This window comes from Monodelphis domestica, chromosome 3 (assembly GCF_027887165.1).
Source record: "Monodelphis domestica isolate mMonDom1 chromosome 3, mMonDom1.pri, whole genome shotgun sequence".
In the NCBI taxonomy this organism is placed as follows: Eukaryota; Metazoa; Chordata; class Mammalia; order Didelphimorphia; family Didelphidae; genus Monodelphis; species Monodelphis domestica.
Window position 1 is genome coordinate 226014701 of NC_077229.1, and position 20377 is coordinate 226035077.

Consider the following 20377-nt stretch of genomic DNA (forward strand, 5'->3'; position numbering starts at 1 on the left):
GAAATATTGCACCACAAATAAACAGCCTCAGAATAATCTAGAAATTATTATTACTGATTATCGGAAACAATAAACCTCCTTTAATTCCTCCTGCTAATTTGTACATGCCTATATGCAGTCAAAATTAGTAAAATTGTACAGAACTTGGATTTCGACATGCTTTCTTGAATACTTCAAGTATCTTTAATTTCACAGGTGTCAGAGACCCTCCACTCATATAGATTATAGCTCCTCTGAAAGTTGGTCTTTTGAGAGTAATTTTAGCCCCCAAATCTGTCACTCTGCAGCACACCTGCTAAAGACTCTCTCTGAACTCTGAAATAATGGACTTCAGATATCAGAAATGCAATATATTAACATGGCTATATGATATACTCTCGTAAAAAAAATCATTCTTCTTCATTCATTTCCACTATGTTTAATTTCCAGTTTCTCTTTATGTGGAAAGAGGCACTGACAACTCCTTTTTCTACTGTTTACAAATACATCCATATCTTCCCTTTAAAAACTTTCACTTACTTCTACCATTCCTCCAAGCTATTATTCTCTTCTGTAATGGCCAAGTCCTAGACAAATAACAATAATGATGATGACAAAATTGTCTATCTTCATTGCCTTCATTGTCTCACCTCTAATTCACCAATCATAACTTTATAATCTGGCTTCAAGAAATTACTTCATATATATTTGAATTTAATTTATTTTATGCATATTATTTCCTTCATCCTTTCAAGACTCAAGAGCCATTTGCTACCATGAAACCTTTCCTGAGTTCCTAGCTCCTAGACCATGTATTTATTTTGTACATACTCTCTCTGTGTATAATTATTATTTTTTGTCCCCATAGACTACATAGACTTTTTCATGGCAGGGACTGTCTTTTTTTCATTTTGTATTTTTAGCATCTCTAACAGTTTTTGGCATGGTAACATATTTTGCCCATATTCCTCTTCTAAAGTTATTTGTAGCTATTAATTTTTCATGGCAGTCACCACCTGTTTAATTAATCTGATATCATAGATGTGACTTATCTATGAATTTTTTTAAAAAGCATTTAGTTTAGTGTTCTTTGGTTTTTAGTGTGTTTGTTCTATTTTTTTCCCTGGGGCAGCAGTTCCTTGAGGACAAGAACCATGTAAATAGCATCAAGGATGAGGGCTGTGTCAGTCAATAAATGCAGACATGAACTAATATGCAATATATTATAATATACTTAAGCCCAAATTGCTTATACTCCTGGGACTTCTGGGAACTTCAGTAAGTGATCTTTTCCTTTTCCCCTCATTTTCAGTCTGCCTTTCTTTTGCTTCCTTCCATGATAATGACAAACAGGCCAATGTGACCCAGTCTAAAAAAATTCTTTACCTGCTCAATCAATCAACCAACCAACCATTTATTAAGCACATGTATGTCAGGAAATGTGCTCAGGATATAAAAACATGAGTAAAATAGTTCCTGCCAGAAAATTATAGTTTATTAGGGTGAAACAAGTAAATAAATATCAATAGAACAAAATAGTTTGGGAAGAGGGAAGACACCAGCAACAGGATGGACTAGTAAAGGTTTCCTATAAAAGGTGGTACTTAAGCTAAGTTCTAATGAAAGAGATTCTAAGAGGCAGAGAAGAGGAGGGAATACATCCCATGCATGAAGGTACAGTAGGGTTAAGGGGAGACAGTGCAAAGGTTAGGAGGTAGGAGAGGGAATGCACAAGCCAAATCTGTTTCGGCTGTAAAGTGCAGATAGAAAATTAATTTATGAGACTGGAAAGATTTGGGTCAGGCTGTGAAGGGCTTTAAATGTCGAACAGAAGAGTTCCTATTTTATTGTGGGGTGAATGGGAAGGACTGAGATGGGGAGTAACATGGTTAGTTAGATCCATGCTTAAGGAAAATCACAATGGAAAAACAGGAAGGATGACTATGGACTAGATGTTGGTAGGTATATGGAAAGTGAGAGGGGTAAAGAATTGAGAGATATCATGGAGGGAGAAATGGCAAGATTTGTTGAGTAGGTATAGGAGGTGAGGAAGAATAAAGAATAAAAGAAGACACTAAAGATGTGAACCAGATAGAAGCATTGTGATGCACTCAACAGAAATAGAGACATTTAACTGAGGTCGAAGATTTTGGGAAAAGGTAATGAATTTTTTTTTACTTATTATTTTTGAGATGTTTATGGAACACTTAGATTGAAATGTTCAACAGGTAATTGCAGACCAGGAAAGCCTGTGAAACACCTATATAGATCTTGAGTCATATGCATCAAGATGATCATTAAATCAATTAGAGTTGATGAAGATACAATTGGAGAAAGGGTGCATATATTGTAAAATGCTTAACACAATGGGCATTTAATGGGCACTCAATACATATTTGTTTTCACTTTGAGATGCTCCTCCCCACTTTTAAAATGGAGATTTGAATCCCAGACTTCAATTCCCAGGAGTCTTTGGTAGCTCCCAGAGTTCCCCATAATCTCAGGTGAGGTCATCACCTGGGCCACAAGGAGAGAGGGGTTTTTAAAATGGACTCCGCCTTCTTCTCGCTCTCTCTTCTTTCTTGAGCTTCCAGGGACACATGTCTCTCATGATGTAGTGTAAGTGATCAGCCCTTCTAGGTGCGTGCTTTCTTATTTTGTATTTTCTTTAATTCTTAATCTTTTATAGACCTCTAAAAATATAATACTTCTAGCAGAAAAAACTAATTTTAACTGCTACAGTTTTGGCGAACCACTTCGAAAAACGAAATACCCTCAATCTTCTGTTCTTTAGTTCAGCCTTTAATAGCTAGTGCCTAGTTTGTTTTTTTGTTAAGCCACGTTTCCCCAAGATGCTTTTTTTTTTTAAACCCTTACCTTCCCTCTTGGAGTCAATACTGTGTATTGGCTCCAAGGCAGAGGAAATGGGGGTCAAGTGACTTGCCCAGGGTCACACAGCTGGGAAGTGTCTGAGGCCAGATTTGAACCTAGGACCTTCCATCTCTAGGCTGGACTCTCAATCCACTGTGCTACGCAGCTGCCCCCTAAGATGCTTTTTTTGAAAACCATCTTGATCAGCTCTGACCTGCAGCCATCCGCTTCTGACTTTCTTGAGCCCTTCCCACCTGTCAGGCTTGGCTCTGTTTCTGCCTGCTTCTGTCTCCTAGTATCTGGAACTGTTTGACCCAGATCTTGATCACCTAGTGACCTGCCCACCCAGAAAACTCTAGCCTTGGAGCAGACCCGCTCATTGCCCCAGGCCCTCCCTTAGACTATGATTAGCCTCCGTGGACTGGGGGCAGGGGATCACAGGAGGGGAGAAAGAAAGGGAAAGAAGGAAGAGACTTTTCCAAACAGGAACTTAAAGCATGGCTACTTTAAAAGGATATCTTTTAACTATATTGATTCTTTCATTTACATGTGATCATGTGATCCAGGGGCAAACATAAGCTCCCTCTTTAACCAAATTTGAGATTCCTCACTATAGGGACAACTGGTTAGCTCAGTGGATTGAGAGCCAGACCCAGAGATGGGAGGTCCTGGGTTCGGATATGGCCTCAGACACTTCACATAGACCCTGGGCAAGTCAATTGGGGTCATTTAAACCCCACTGCCTAACCATTACCAATCTGCTTTCTGACCATAGGCATCTAAATGGATAAAAACCCAAGGAACTTTAAGGAGACTGGAGGTTATATTTTTAAGGCATTTCAGACTCCAATGTTTCATAAAAATCTCTGTATTATATTGCATTTTGCTGATTGTTTTAAGATTTAACTTTGTGATTTTAAGTTCATATATTACTGCATTCCGTACTATTCTGTTACACTGAATCATTTTAATGTACTGAATTTTAACTACTGTTAAATTCTGTTGCTTTTCCCCTATAACTATACTGAACAAATATTGAATAAGCCCATATAAAAACAGCTTTTCTATTTTTGACTTTGTAAATTGTCACATAGAGGATAGATGGACTCCATCAGAAAAATTGCTATAACAACCTTTGGAAAATTTAATGAGCTAAATATCTCAAATTGATTTTAAGGGTTCTTTAGACATGATTTTTAGAATTTTTTTTAACAGTCTCTGGTCATTTTTGCCTGCCCCTAATACAAGGTAAAGACCCATTCTAGTAGTTGAATTGAAATACAATTATAACCCCCAACCTTCCTGCATTTCTAAAAATGTAAATGGAAGTTGAGTAGTTAATCCCTGGGCATTTGTACCCCCAGAAGCCTCCAAAAAAGGAGCACCTCTCATTTATAACTCTTCAGCTCACTACTTAACTTCCACCAGAATGATATCTAGATTTGTTGATGATTTTCTAAACCCAAAATAAGTTTTACTTTGTTTAAAAATATGTTTACCAAGGTTGAAAGATTTGCTATGTCTGTAAAAACTTGTGACAAGTATCCATTTTCTTTAAATGCCATACAGCAACTCATGTAAAAATTATAGTGGGGTTTTTTTTTTGCTATTGTAATTAACTGGGCTATTGGGAATTTTGGGGATATTGATACCACATATTTGTACTACTGTTCTTTATAAAAAAAAAAAAAAACCTTGTGAAATTCACAGTGGATTATGGCCAGATATGAAGGGGAAATGAATCTCATTTTTGGTGAGAAAGCCTTGCATTCTATATTTTCTTAGCTGACACTGTGTCAATGATTATAAGCTATATTTTTGAATTTTTTAAAACTCTTATTATATTTTTCTTGCATGTACAATATACTATTTCAGTCTTATTTTTTTCTCTACTTTTTATATTTGAAGCACATGTCACCAGCATTAAGATATTCTTTAGCTTTTTTGATTTTGCAGTACTATAAGTTTAAATACATTTGCTATAATGTCAATGCATGCCCCAAAAGCTTGAGACTATAAAAATGATGCCACTAATTGTTTAAAAAATTTATAGGACTTTACTTAATGATTCTGTCTGATTCCAGGAAAAGATATACACAAAAGAGCCACTGCACAGGGCCAAAGATAAGCCAATCCAGGATGGATTGATGCACTTCCAAGCCAATACAAAGGACTTGAACCTAGTTTAAAGACTCATGGTTGCTATGTTTAACATTTGTTAAGACATAGGCCTTCCTTGTGTCCACACTCACTCTGAAAATACAGATGAGTATCCCCAAACTTGGTACCTATAATCTGGTCCCTTTCTTTTCTTTTCTTTTTCTTTTTTAAACCCTTACCTTCCCTCTTGGAGTCAATACTGTGTACTGGCTCCAAGGCAGAAGAGTGGTAAGGGCTGGGCAATGGGGGTCAAGTGACTTGCCCAGGGTCACACAGCTGGGAAGTGTCTGAGGCCAGATTTGAACCTAGGACCTCCCATCTCTAGGCCTGACTCTCAATCCACTGGGCTACCCAGCTTCCCCCATATGGTCCCTTTTCTGTCTTTCATAGTGTGGCAAACTTTCTGTAGTCCTGGCTGGGTAAATGCATCTTTGCTTAGATCATTTAACTGGGCCCTGATTCAAGGACCTGTTATAGATTTATTTTTCCTTTACTTGGAACTTTTACACATTAGACTTTGATAGTCTATATTTTCATCCAGAAATTTTCTTTTTTATTTGGATTTTTCTGATGTCTTTTTAATTTCTCTTACCAATTGATTCATATACCTCATAACTCAGCCATGCATCCCTAAGTGATCCCATGTTTTTAAATCACCCTTTTAACGGGGAAATGTAAAAATGTCATTATTTTAAATTGCAAAGTTTAAATTCTTTTTGAGAAGAAGTTTAGGTAAAGAAACATGATACCTCTCCAAATCCAGAAACTGAACTGCTTGGAGAAGACACCAGAAAGATGCCTACTTCCAGCAATTATTGGGTTTTTTTCCCCTCTTATCCTCAAATTATTGTAATCTTTAAGTTGATTATGTTTTCATGATCCTTTGGGAAAAAGCTTTTTCCCAGGGGATTATATGGGGAAATGTAAAAATGGAGATTTGAACCCCAGACTTCAATTCCCAGGAGTCCTTGGTAGCTCTCAGAGTTCCCCATAATCTCAGGTGAGGTCATCACCGGGGCCACAAGGAGAGAGGGGTTTTTAAAACGGACTCCGCCTTCTTCTCGCTCTCTCTTCCTGCTTGCGCTTCCAGGGACACACATCTCTCATGATATAGTATAAGTGAATGGGCCATTTGGCCCTCCTAGGCATGTGCTTTCTTATTCTGTATTTTCTTTAATTCTTAATCTTTAATAAACCTCTAAAAATATAATACTTCTACAGAAAAAAACCTAATTTTAACTGCTACACCACTCACCCACCCCATACAAGGCTCATCATAGAACCATGGGGGGATATTTTGGGTTAGTGGTTGCAATATGGATGATGAGCCTATAAAGGAGAGATTTCGATCTCTCCTAGCAAATTCTAAAATCAACCAGAAGCAAGATGGACAGTAAGGTTTCCTATAAAAGGTGGTACTTAAGCTGAGTCCTTAAGAAAAAGATTCTAAAAGGCAGACATAAGGAGGAAGTAGATTCCAGGCATTGAGGTGCACTGGGAGGAGTGGAAGCCTTCTCTTCAAGGTTAATAAAAATCCCCTGACATGCCCAGTGGCTTTCCTTAGTGATGACATTGATTTCTTCCTCTGTAAAGAAAGGGTTGGAATCTCTGAGTTCTAACTCTAGTTCTATGACCTGAGATCTCTAAGCTTCAACTCAATGACCCCAGGATCTATACTTCTTAGCATTAGTATTCTTCAAGATTATGGTTCTTCACTATAGTCATCTAGTCATTCAATAAACTTCTAAAAATTTTTCATGGGTCAAAGTATACATCTCTTATAAGACCAGAGAACATAAACAGAGAAGCTCTGAGCACCTTAATCCCTGCATTCCTCAACATCTCCAGCGCTGGTCGGACATCAGCCTGAAGCTGGTCTTCTACTCCAGTGAGGCACAGCAATTCCATCTCTCTCTCCACACTCTCTACAACAGCAGCCACCTTGAGTGTTCTGTCATGGATACTTAACTTAGCTTGGCTATATCGATTCTGGGAGAAAGAACAAAGATTGTTATGATTTATCAAAGTTCATAGATTGAATTTGTTATACCTTACTGATTCTACAAAGATGCATGATATTTATCAAAAATTGAAAATGACTTTGATTCTATGTAACAGTAGATTATCATTAGCACAAAGTATTTGGCAAAGTTATGGCTGTGACTATTATGTGAACTATAGGAAAATGCAAGATCCATGCCTTCTGAGGCTACAGCCGCTGAGGTAAGAATGTTTAATTTTGTTCCATTCTTTCACAACCACTGGCTCCTACTAATCTAGGAAAAGGTAAGGAACAAAGAATTTGACACAATGTTGACAATATCTCATGTTCTTAAGGATAATTCTTTAGGGTCACTATGATTTGAGCCTAATTATATGCAGGAAAGTGTTCAAAGGGCCTTCAGTTTATTTATACAAGTTAAAAAAATTGAAATCACAAAAGTCAGAACCCAAGATTTTATTAACATCAGATGCCTGAGATTTTAGGATAGAATCTCCAATTAATCTATTCTGAAGACTCTGTAATAGAATAAATTAATTAAATTTCTTATGTTTTGAGTTATAGAATTAGATGCTAATAATACTATATGTGTGAAGATATTAGAGATTCAAGCTTTAAACTGCAGGTTTAAAGGAAAGAAATAAGCTTCATGTAGCATTCTGATTTTAATAAAGCATGTAAATAAAACACTGAGACTAGGAAGATTAATTATTATAGATCACATACCTCAAAATCTTGATACTGTTCTTCTGTTAATGATTTTTTGGCAACAACGAGAGTACGCAAACCTTCTCGTGCCATATTTCCACACTAAAAGAAAAAAGATAAAGGATTTTGCAAACTTAGTATTTTTTGAGCTGGAAAAATTCTACTTACACTAAAAAGTTATGCTAGTAACATTTATATATATTAAGGCTCTTAATTATCCCCATTTTCTTATTTATCAAAATTCACTCAACTAAAATAGCATAAAAAACTATTAAGAACTAGGAGATAAAGATACAATGATGACTAAAACGTGGGACCTACACTCTCTAAGAGCTCACAGTCTAATAGGAGAGACAACATACAAATATAGACAATGAGCTCTGCATAGTTTAAATAGGAAATAATTAAAGGAGAGGGCACTGAAATTAAGACGTATTGGAGGCTTCTGGATAAAATACAGGATTTTCATTGGGACTTAGAGGAAGCCAGAGGGTCAGTCAAAGGGGAGAAGGGAGATTGTTGAAGACATATGGGATAGTCAGGAGGCCAGGGTCACTGTATTAAAGAATATATAACAAGGAGTATGATATAAGAAGATTGAAAAGTAGGAGATAGCTAGGATTATAAAGGGTTTTAGAACACCAAAGAAAGCGTTTTGTATTTGCTCTTGTAGGCAAAAGAGAGTCATTGGAGTTTACTGATAGGTGGAAGATGTGATCAGACCTGGCTTTAAGAAAATAACTTTAACTGCTGAATGGAGGGTAGCATTAAAGGCATTGTGTAATAAGTGAAATGAATGGATGCTTGATGGATGAAAAAAAAAAGAATTCTTTATGTGCTAACAAAAGCAAGGCAGTCCTTAAGGAGCTTACATTCTTATTGGGGGGGGGGGGTGTGTGATAGCAAATAAAGGAAAGTGTTAGCCAAGGGGAAAGGTATAATGGTTTGGGAAGCCACAGTGCTGGTGAGTTAAACCATTGGGGAATAGATTGATATGTTCTTCCTTGCAACAGTGGCAGAACTTATTTGAATGTGTTTTCTAGAGAAAGACATGGGAAGTATATGTGAACATGCTGTCTGACTGTAGGACACATGGCAAAAAGATGATTTAAGTGGAAGGTAAATCATGGCTAAGAAAAATGAGATATAGTAGGCTGCATGAATTTTTACTCACGATGTCCAAAGAAGAGTGAGCTAAATCCTTCAGTGTTTTTGGAAGTTTGGTGGTGAAAAAAAATATGGCTAATGTGAGATATGGCTGGATATATTCACAACTAGATATAGTTGTGAATTTGAATTGAAGAAATCACCAAAAAGAACAGTGTGGGCCCCAGAGATAGAATTCCAAAGTTGAATGGCTTACATCTTTTAAGGCTGTATTGGCGAACCCATGGCACATGTATCAGAGGTGGCTGCTCCCTTCCCCCTCTCTATGTGCACCTGGGGACATCTCTCACATGACTCACCCCTCTGCCCAGCAGCCCAATGGGAATGCTTCCTCCCTCCCCTGACTGCAGTGTGAAAGAGAATTCTTTACTCTATTGTCTATCCAGAGTTAAACTAACTTAAGTATCCTTACTTAGACCTCACTAGACTTAAGACAGGATTAACTCCCCCTTGTCTACTTTTGAATTGAATTAACAAAAGATTAAGCCTTACTTTATACTAGGTGAGAAGCTAGCAAGGTACTTGATATTCACACCCTTAGAAATTCAATCAGCTGGGAATTTGTGAATCTTTTTAATGAGAAATTAAACTTCAGAAGGTGAGAAGTTGATACTACAGACACTGCCCATGAGCAGTGCTAGACAGTTTGGAAACTGTGATTGGCCCCTGTGAAGAGGGGGAAGGGACAAGAAGTCACCATAAAAAGCAACCCTGAACTCCTTCAGGGCAGATTGTCTTTGAGAAGATAGTCTTAGATAGTCTTTGAGGGAGCTTCGCTAGAGACTATGGCTTGGATTATGGGCTTGGAGTTCAGCTTCTACTTGGACTCTGAATCTTGGATTACTTTGTTGGGTGAGTAAAAGACTGACTCCTTTCCTAGCTTCTGGAAAGACTAGCTTCCATCTTGGAGGAGGCCATGTGGTTACTCACTACTAGCCTTTCTGGTTGACAGCTAATTAATCTCTGCCTAGATTAAGCAGACCTGAAGAAAAACATTTGAGTTTATAGGATAGATAACTTCTCTATCCCCCCCTCACATTTCTCTTCTTTATTGTTTCCTCTCTATTTATAAATAAATTTCTGACTCAAAATATAATACTGGTGACCACATAATTTCATACAATCATTGTCCAATCATTAATTTTAACCTTTACAACAGTTAGGCAGTGGCTTATATGCTGTGTGAGGGTTGCAGTTTCGGCACTTGGTCTCTAAAAAGTTCAACATCACTGACCTAGGATATGATGCATGGAGGTTAGAGGACATAGCATATGGCAAGAAGATAGCTTGGGAGGAACTTGAGGAGAGGCAATCAGACTTTATGCAAAGAAAAATTTCCTAACTACTATTAGAGTTATTCCTGAAAGATCTCAAAAAGAAAAAAAAACAAATAAGAGAGGGGAGAGGAAAATGGGGAAGAGAAATTTAAGTGATGCAAGAAGAAAATAATATCTTAAAAAAAAAAAGATTTGTCCAAATGGAAAAGGAGGCTCAAAAGCTCACTGAAGGGGGGAAGCTGGGTGGCTCAGTGGATTGAGAGTCAGGCCTAGAGATGGGAGGTCCTGGGTTCAAATCTGGCCTCAGACACTTCCCAGCTGTGTGACCCTGGGCAAGTCACTTGACCCCCATTGCCTAGCCCTTATCACTCTTCTGCCTTGGAGCCAATACACAGTATTGACTCCAAGAGGGAAGGTAAGGGTTTAAAAAAAAAAAGCTCACTGAAGAAAATAATTCTTTAAAACTATTAGAGCTATTCTAAAATGGAATGGACAGTCTTTGGAAGTAGTAAAGGATTTTGTACAATGACTAGATGACCTCTTAGGTTCCTTACATTCATAGAATCTATTAAATAATGAAAAAGAGTATACCAGTCATCTCTTTCATCTATTTTGTTTGTTTTGTTGTTGGTCTTACAATATATTGTGTCTGTGGCATAAAGGGTAACCTGGATTCATCAGAGACTATACCAATAGAATATAAGTTCTAGTAGGTCTTTATTAAGAGAGGAAGTCTTTCTTACAAGTATAGACATGTTGACATATGGTATGGAGTCTCAGGAGCTGAATGAGTTGAGAGACCCTCATCATGAGAGGTTTGGGTAATGTTTTTCTGGGTGGTCACAGTAACTGTTTTTGAAAGCTTTCTAATAAGTTGCAACCTGCTTTTTATCAAAATGTATTGTACATTACAATTTTTATATATTTAGAAATATAAATAAATGTATACTTATATATTTATTCATTGTATCTTTGTGATTATGTTATAGTTCTTTCTATGAGATATAATAATACAAGTTATGCAAGTTCCATAGTGTCAAAGACTATGTTTTTATTACATTTTTAGTTTTATACCATAATGTTTTGTATACAGCTAATATCTGAAATATATTTGTTTTATGAAGACTTAAAGAGAGATGACCACAGTAACAGGCAGCCTGGGATAAATGCCCTAAAAGAGATATCAACAAAATGTTCTAGAGTTTAATTATATAAAATTTAATAGATTTTGCACAAACAAAACCAACATTGCTAAAATTAGAAGGAAAGCAGGTAGTTAGGAAAAATCTTTGTAGCAAGTTTCTTCAACAACAAAAAAATCTTATTTCTAAGATATAGAAGGAATGGATTCAAATTTATGAGAATAAGAACCATTTCTACAATGAAAAATAGTCAATGGATATGAACAAGGAGTCTTCAAAAGAAGAAATAGAAAGTATCACAAATTATATGAAAAATACTCCAAATCACTGATACTCATTAATGCAAATTAAAGAAACTCTGAAGTTCTATCCCACACCCATAAGATTGGCAAAGCTGACAAAAAGAAATATGACAAATACTCAAGGAACTGCACAGAAACAGGCACATTAACATACTGTTAGTATTGTGAATTAATCTAGCTGTTCCAGAAAGTACTATGAACTCGGCTACCAAAGTTACTAAACTGTTCACATTCTTTCACCCAGTGATATTACAACTAAGCTTATTCTCTAAGGGGATTTAAAAAAGAGGAAAAGTATTCATATATACAAAGATATTTAAAGCAGCTCTTTTTAGAGTGGCAAAAAACTTGGAATTAAGGAGATGTCTATCAATTGGGGCAAGTTTGACCAAATTATAAAATATGAATGTAATGGAACACTATTGTGCCATAAGAAATGATGAAAGCGATGGCTTCAGAGAAACCTGGGAAGACTTTTATGAAGTGATGACAGTGAATGAAGTTAATGAGTAGAACTAGGAGAAAAATTTTGTAACAACAACAACATAAGGATAAACAAACAACTTTGAAAGACTTTAGTCAGAAGTAGTAAGTCCAACTTACAATCATTACATATAATGACCAACTACAATTCCAGAGAACTGATGATGAAGCATGCTACCCTAACAAAGAGGTAATGGATTCTGAGCACTGAATGAGACTTATTTTTTCTCCCAACATCAATGTGGGAATTTGTTTTGAATGATTATGCATATTTGTTACTTGGGATTTTCTTTTCTTTTTCCAGTGGCAAGTAGGGAAATGTGAGGGAGAAAAAAAAGACCTATTTTTGTTAAATGAAAAAATAAAAATGTTTAATGCTAAGAGGGTGGAGTTTAGAGGAGTGATATGTGTTTAGTTTGGGAGACTACGGGAAGTGTCCTGGAGACAGTGGTATAAATAGTCATAAAAGGTAGGTTGGGCATTTCAGGCTGAAGGAACATAATGGTGTATAAAGTATAGAAAATCTTCAATCAAAGATATGAAGATACAGAAAACTGTGAGGGATATTTCAGAAATAATGGATAATATAATTTTCCTGGAATTTAGTGTACATGTAGGGAAGTAGTAGGTCAGAAAGTAGGTTGGAACCAGAACTTGGGAATCTTGAATGAGAGAAGAAAAAGCAGATAACTGAAATGATCAGTGACATGATTCTGATAGATTACTCTGTAAGTGTGTAGATTGGGGGAGATAGAAACTGGAAATGGGAATGTTGGAGAAAGAAGGGGAAAAAAGCTAAGGATTGAACTTTGGGGAATGATAAGATTTATAGGATGGGGAAGGAAGAAGAGGAATCATGACAGTGACTTGTTATAGAAGTCAACAAAAAAGTTAAGAGCAGCTTTAAACTTGGTCAAGGAGGCCAAGAACTGAGGATATATACAGCATGGAAACTGGTCATCTCTGATGACCTCCAGAAAATAGTTAAAGTAGGGAAATAGGGATTACAAAGGGTTATGGAATTAATGGGTAGTAAGGAATTAGGAACAATTTAAATAATAATGCCCATAATCGTAGCATTTACATAAAACTTTAGGTTTTGCAAAGAACGTTAGCTATGTTATATCACAGGGATACAAACTATTCTTTTGAAATCTTTGATAGTAGGAGGAAGAAAAGAAATAGGATTGTATCTTGGGTAGCAGACTTAAAAGAATGCCTTTTTTAAAAAGGGAATAGCTGATGCTATCTATAGACAAAAATGAAGAAACAAATGAAAGGAGGAACATTGAAAATTATAAAACCTAAGCTAATTGATAGAGCAAAGTCTTATATGAGGTAGAAGGGGATATGCTTATGAACATGGTTTGTGTGTTAGCTTTGGTAAGAAAGAGGGACATTTCTTTATATGAGACAGAAAGTTGAGATAATAAATGAGTAAAGATATAGAAGGAAATTTGAAGAAGGGAGCTTTAGCAAAATGGTCTCAAACTTCTCAGTACTCATAAAGGCAAGTCATCTTCTGAGACTTAGGGAGAATAGCTGTTGTGAGGAATTTTCTAGAGTCAACAAGAGATGAATAAAAGGTTTACCAAGGAGGAGTGAAGCAGTATCTCTAGTGTACAAATCAAAAGAATGAGAGAATATAAGCATATGCTTTTAGGGGAGGCAGTCAAAGCTCCCTCTGCAAACAAATTCCCATTAAAGCCAAACAAAGGGAGAACAGAAAGAGACAGAGAATATATTAAATTTATTTTCAGGCCTGCTGTCTGATTCTCATGGAACCTGCTCTAATTTCTTTTAGTCCCTGGGCACAAGTAGGGGGCTTATTTTAATGGCTATATTGCTTGTTCATGCTAACAGTGCCAAAGTTTCAGATTGTACTTTAATTCTAAGCTTAAAATTTTTTTGGTTTTAAATTTCTTTCTGTGTGTGAGCCTATTATTGAAACATCTCATATTCACCTCATCCTAAATTGTTGTAAAATGATTTAAGATAACCTAATAAATTGTATTTAGTCATTATGTAAATAAGTAGTTCAGAAATTCTCTTTGTCAATGATATTGGCTTTAAAACTTCAAAGGTAACATTTTTAACATAGTTTTCCATGAGGAACATATGCTTTATAAAGTTTGAAAAACAGAGTAAAGTCAACTTAAGGTATACAACAAAACCTAAAAAAAAGAATACTGTTTTCTATTATTATAATAAATATTACCCAGATTTTTATCACTTCTGTATGAATAATGGGAGGCACTGTAGAACAGAAGAAAGAGTATTGGATTTGGAGGTAGAGATCTGGGATCAAAATTTTGCTCAGTCATTTAGCTAGGGAAACTTGGGAATGTTAATCTCTCTGAGATTTACCTCAGTCCTCATCTGTAAAGTAGGGGGTGAATACCTAGATGAAGGTTACTTCCACTCACAAGCCTATGATTCTATTTTGCATTTAAGTGTATTATTTAAATCCTGGAAAACTTAGTATTTCCATCACAGTTTTTCCTCCAAGAATTTTTAAATTTTAAATTCTAGGGCTATATGTTCCTAAATTACTATATTATGCCTCATGGGTCTTATTGAATGAAGAGCTTTATGACAAAATATCCCTGCAGGAAAGCTGCCGGAACTCTAACCATGTAATTGAAACCTGTTTCACTGGGAATAAAGAATAGTCTTTTGAAGGTACTTTGATGCACATGATATAAACTATATTTTTCATTGTTAAGATTACGGCTTTAAAATTATATATATATATATATATATGTATATATATATATATATATATAAACATAAACTCTAAAAGCAAAATTAAATGTCAAGATTATACCTATTAAAACGTTTCAGAAAATCACTAAACAAATAATTGAATTAAGGTTTATTCATTTTAAAAATGCAAAAAATAAGTAACGTAAACTAGGATAATATCCTGTTAGGATTGGGCTGGAAATGAAAGCTATGGCTCCCACAGCAACCATCACTGTGACAATACCCATATATAGTAAAGTATAAAAGTAAATTCTATATACAATACTATGAAAATAGAGACATGAATCTTAAGGCAGTTATTGTAACTGAGTGAAATGTAATATTGAATGTCTGACCTGTGTATGTAAAATTGATAATATCACAATGGGCTATATAATACTGAAGAATATTAGAATGGGAAAAGACAAGTTTACAGTTTAACTGATAGAAAATAAAGATATACTTCTATCTTAATGTTAGATCCAAATGTTCAGATCTGGAAGCTTTGTCTGATTCTCTAGTGGACAAGAGGAAGAGCAGTTTTATTAAGTTATTTTCCCTTGCTATAAATATATATTATATATTCATAAATGTTGGTGAAACTTTTCAGTCATCAAATTTACCTTTAGAGAAAAGAAAAAGCTTCCCAGAAGTTTGAAAACATGGTTCCCCCACCATTTAATGTAGGGAAAGCATAACCTATTAGTGTAATATTAGAGAAACATAAAGATGTGGAAAGAGCATAAACTGGACCCCTAGTTTTAGTGCTAAAAAGAGGTGTGACCAGGTTAAAATCCCTTAACTTTTCTGTTCTGGTTACCCCTTCTGTATTGTAGGGATTGTAATATTTGTATTACTACCTTTACAGTAGGTGAGGGGATGAAAGGGCTTTATATAAATGTAAGTGCTGTCATTTGTGCAGCAGATAAAGAATGCTGAATATTTCTGATTATCCTCTAAGTTTAATAGACTTATAATGCACTCTGTATTGCTTTTATATAGAGATTACATAAAGTTATTAAACTTTAATATGTTAGATAAGCATAATTGAGTACTTTTTTGAGAGAAATGAGAATTTATCAGAATCGTTAAAATGAGTGCTGTGTTCTGCTCTTAAAGCCACTGAATTTGGGATCTCTCAATTAATAAGAAAAAGAAAATTATGAAGTGTAGGCCTTTCACTAAGAATGTTTTGGAATTCTGAATCTGGGAAGCAATAACAGTAGGAGACCTTTGAACTGGAAGGAAGTATATCAACCAGAGTAAAGCAGATTGTAAACTAATAAAAGTTTGTCTTTAGTAGTATACCGCTATAGTCTCTGCTAGATGAGTAGTTATATTTTCCATTTTCTCACAACAAATACCGCCAAATTTCAGGTGTAAGTTTGTCAAAATATTTACTTGTTCCAGATGAACAGTCAGTTATGTCCTGATTTTGGGAGCAAAGTTTTATTCTCATCATTACAATTTTAGTGCTTTCTCTTAAGAGGAGTTCACTGTAAACTCATGAACTTGTTTCCCATTATTTTTGATAAAGAAAAATTCTTTCAGAATAAAAGATATACATAAGGATTTTGCTTTTCCAAGTGTAGTTTTTAGGTGGAAGCAGTTATACAGCACAGTGGATATAGTGTTAGACATGGATTCAGAAGACTTTCATTCAAATCCTGCCACAGACAGTTAATAAATTATGTGATCCTAAGAAATATTACTTATTAACCAGAGCCTCAGTTTCATCATCTGTAAAATGGGGAATAATATTGGCCCCTAAATTACAGGGCAGTTTTCAGCACTGAAAAAGATAACTATGTAAAGGCCTTTATAAACCTTAAAGCACTATATAAATGTTATTGTTTTGATTGTTATTATATGTAGAGATATGCATAGTATACCTTTGGCATTCTCTGTAAAAAGTAAATATGACTGGAAAAATAATACATGATAGTCTTAATAAAGTTATTTTTGTGGGAAAAAATTTAGTGTTGTCAGTCTGATGCAAGACATTTATTGATTTGACCCCAGAATGCTAAATAAATTAAACAAATACTTTACAATTAATTGTCCATCATTATCGCCAAAAGTAATTCTTATGACGTTCTAGTAGGTCTCGAGGGAGTTTAATTTATTAATGTCCCTGATTAAATCAAAGTGCCCTGAAGGAGATATTGATTCATATTGCCAACACCATTATGAACATATGTGGTGTGATTTTTATATTAACATATTGTCTTTGTGTGGGGAAGATTAAGATCACTGCTAATGCCTAACTATATAATGGGTTATATGTGGATATACATATATGACAAAGTATGATTTGTGTATATGAAAATGACAGAAAATTAGCTGATAATTTAAAGGGTTTTACTTAAGCATTCAAAAATCAGAACCTGAGTATTTGAAGAAAAATTCTAGCTAAGTAAAACATATTCTGAGACAGAATATGATTATTTTATGTGTAATTTGATGGAAAAATTCCTTTTAGAACCTAGGCTGCAAAAACTCTAAGGTAGAGAAATTTGAAAACATGTTGAAAATGTTGCATATTATGTGAATTTTGTAAAAAATTGAATTTGGTTAATGATAGTTTAGAAAATGTTTTAAAGCACTACATTGGTTGTTATTTATAAAACTATTATGGAATTTTGGAGTGAATAATTTTTGGTATTCTCAATTTTCTTCTGACAATGTAAAATATCTGTCAAAATAGCTGAACATTGTTTTCTATCTGCTTCATGATTAAAACTAAAAGAAAGAAGTTATCTGCAAAGACCCAATGTAAAGAGACCCACCTCTTTGGTTTTTTTTATGGCTTTCTTTTTTCTACTTCATAAAGAAATTAAAACAACTTCCCTCTTCTAAGCCACTTTGTTGGATAACAGGGCTTGGTTTAAAATTCTCCCTTGCAAACTTGTTCTAGTAATATTAGTGATAAGTAAAAATGAGAAAAGAAAATACACTTTTTCTCTCTGCTACTTATAAAATTCGATAATTTAAATTTTAAATGTCGTAGAGTTCATTTTATGGCAAAAGAAGTTGAAATGTCTTACCTCTTCTTCTAACCAATCATTGTACTGTACAATGCTAGACATAGCAACATCAGCACCTTTCATATAAAATGTAATTTCTGCAGTAGATTCATCCTGTAATTCAAGGAAAATAAACACAGATTCATTTGAATGGTAACACTTCTAACAACTTTTGGGTTAATGCAAAATATATTCCTTTGTGGCAAACCTTTTTCTATATAGGCTGAACTCTACTAACTATGAGATAAACAACCATGAGCTAAGATCATTTATTGATATACCATTAAAATATAGAATTTACCTAAATATTTGTGAATATAATAGCAATATTGCTATCACTTTTGTCAAATTCTTAGAGTAACTTAGTATTTACAAGAATTTGACAAAATTGTTATCAATATTGTTTAGTATTTAGTTGTTTTTAACAAATTCCAAGTTATATCAGTGGGCATGTGTGTTTCAAAAAGTGGTCAGTAGTATATTTGGCAAACTTACATTCATAAAGCATGAATATATTAAACCAGCTTTTGTTAAATTTCAAATAGTCCTAGTAAGATTTTAAGATTCACAAGCAAGCATTTCTGTATATTCAGGGATTTACCTTGTTAGGTAGTGATTTTATATCTGTTGATGGCTCACTAATTCCTCTGTCAATAAAGGATTAGTTTAGGGATTTCTAACTCATCCATTGTTGGATGGTCTTAAGTTTGCCTTGTTGAACAAGGAAGTTACACATAAAGTGTACAGAATTTTTTTTTTTAGCATACTGAATTCTAAACTTTAGTTTCCTATATTTAATCATAAATATAATGGATATGACTAAAGATAAAACTTATTATATCTGTTTAGATCTTTACTGATTTCATAAAATATTAACTAAAAAGTAAAAGCTTTTAAATAATTAATTGAAACTACCTTGTTAAGAGTAGTCTATTTATAATGTATACTTTGAAGAAGAGTAGAAAGTATTTTTCCAAAATAAGTTCATAATACTTACCCTCACTATGATTCCCATGCGTTTGCTCTCAGAAGTGAAGGGGAAAATCTGTAAAATAGAGTATGTCAGAATCTGTCCACCAGGGGTCTTCAGCTGCATTGAGGTTAGATCCCTGTTAACAAGAGTAAGACCAACACTCTCTGTCCATTGCACCAGAGCTACCTAAAGAAAACCATGGAAAATATTAGAGGTCAATTATTCCCTTGTGTAAACTGCATCAAATACAAATGGTAGGCTTTAGGTTAGAGGTCAGAAGGTTTGTGATGATGTGACAAACCTAGGAAAGATTATAGCTTTGGAACCTAAAGAGTTGTTCCCTCCCCAGGTTTGGGAGGTGGGGGTAGAGGTGAACAGTATTATTCTAGATACGCAATATGAAAAAAGTTTAATTTACCTTATTTTTTAAAAAAAGATCATTATTCAACATGAAGACTACTAATGTAATTAGTGTCTAACAAGTTGAAGTGAATGAATACTCCTTAGTAGCTCCCTAGAGTTCTTTGAAAACTAGTAGGAAACAAAAACCCATAAGTCCTAGATAATTAAGCTATGGAAGGAGAGAAATAGACTGCATATTGTCTCAAGCTTCTTTCTATTCCTGAATCTACTTATTTGATGATATTGTAAACAGAAGTCTTTGTCATGTTGATTGGAGGCCAAAGAATTTTGTAAAAGCATGGACATATTATATTGCCTTAATAGAACATATGCAATATATCTAAACTAAACTAAAATATCATTTTAAAAATAAAAAATAGCTAATTTAAAAATACATAAAATGCAAAGTTATGAATATTTCTTAAATGAAAATTTTAATATTAAAATGTTTTTACTATTGTGTTTATCTTGGAAAGCAAATTTACTTTTTAATAAACAACATAACAGAAGAATTATTCTATGGCTAAAGTAATGCAAAATGCCTATAACTTAGTATTTAATTATAGAAGAAGGATAAAAGGCCGGAGGGATAAAGTTTTTTTGGAGAAAAATTACCAATATTTGAAATCTTCATGAAGATTTTGATCTTCATTTAATAATGCCTTTTCACTGATTTTTAAAAAATATTTTAACTGAATTTATACTAAGGAAAAGATCAAATAGTGAGTCCTAAGCTTCTACAGATATATTTATGACTACTATTTGAAATCAATGAATGCCATTAATATAATTCTGATAGGGAGAAGCTATAAAGAGGATTTTTTATGTTTATAGATCTCTATATTTTTCATATAAAATTATCATTAGATTTGCTTTGAAGACAACATATGACATGCTAAGTTATGCATACTTTTTGCTTGAGTTTTATTTTGTATCTTTGATTTTTAAATCGCCTCCATCTTGCTTGGTCTAGCATCCAAAATTGTGTACACCTACACTACACGGGCATGAGCTAGTCAAAGACAAATCAGAAATAACTAATTACCCACATGGGCTGGGCACGTGTGAGGTACAGGAAGTGAGGTAGAGAATAGCCTCTGGAGTTTGTTCACTTCCTGTGGACAGGGATAGGCACCAGTT

At 34.4% G+C, this 20377-nt stretch overlaps 1 protein-coding gene across 5 annotated transcripts in view; it reads right to left on the reverse strand.

Annotated features, from left to right (window-relative positions):
* ATP9B (ATPase phospholipid transporting 9B (putative)) overlaps window positions 1–20377 on the reverse strand; it is a 558010-nt gene that overhangs the window by 55306 nt on the left and 482327 nt on the right. For 3 of the 5 annotated variants that reach the window (XM_056823545.1, XM_056823544.1, XM_056823548.1), the window contains 4 exons: window positions 18860–19021; window positions 17884–17976; window positions 7739–7822; window positions 6829–6999 (listed from right to left, as the gene is read on the reverse strand). In XM_056823545.1, the coding sequence (XP_056679523.1) occupies window positions 6829–6999; window positions 7739–7822; window positions 17884–17976; window positions 18860–19021 (510 nt within the window). The remainder of the gene's footprint in view (window positions 1–6828; window positions 7000–7738; window positions 7823–17883; window positions 17977–18859; window positions 19022–20377) is intronic. The other 2 variants (XM_056823547.1, XM_056823546.1) reach the window with 1 other exon arrangement.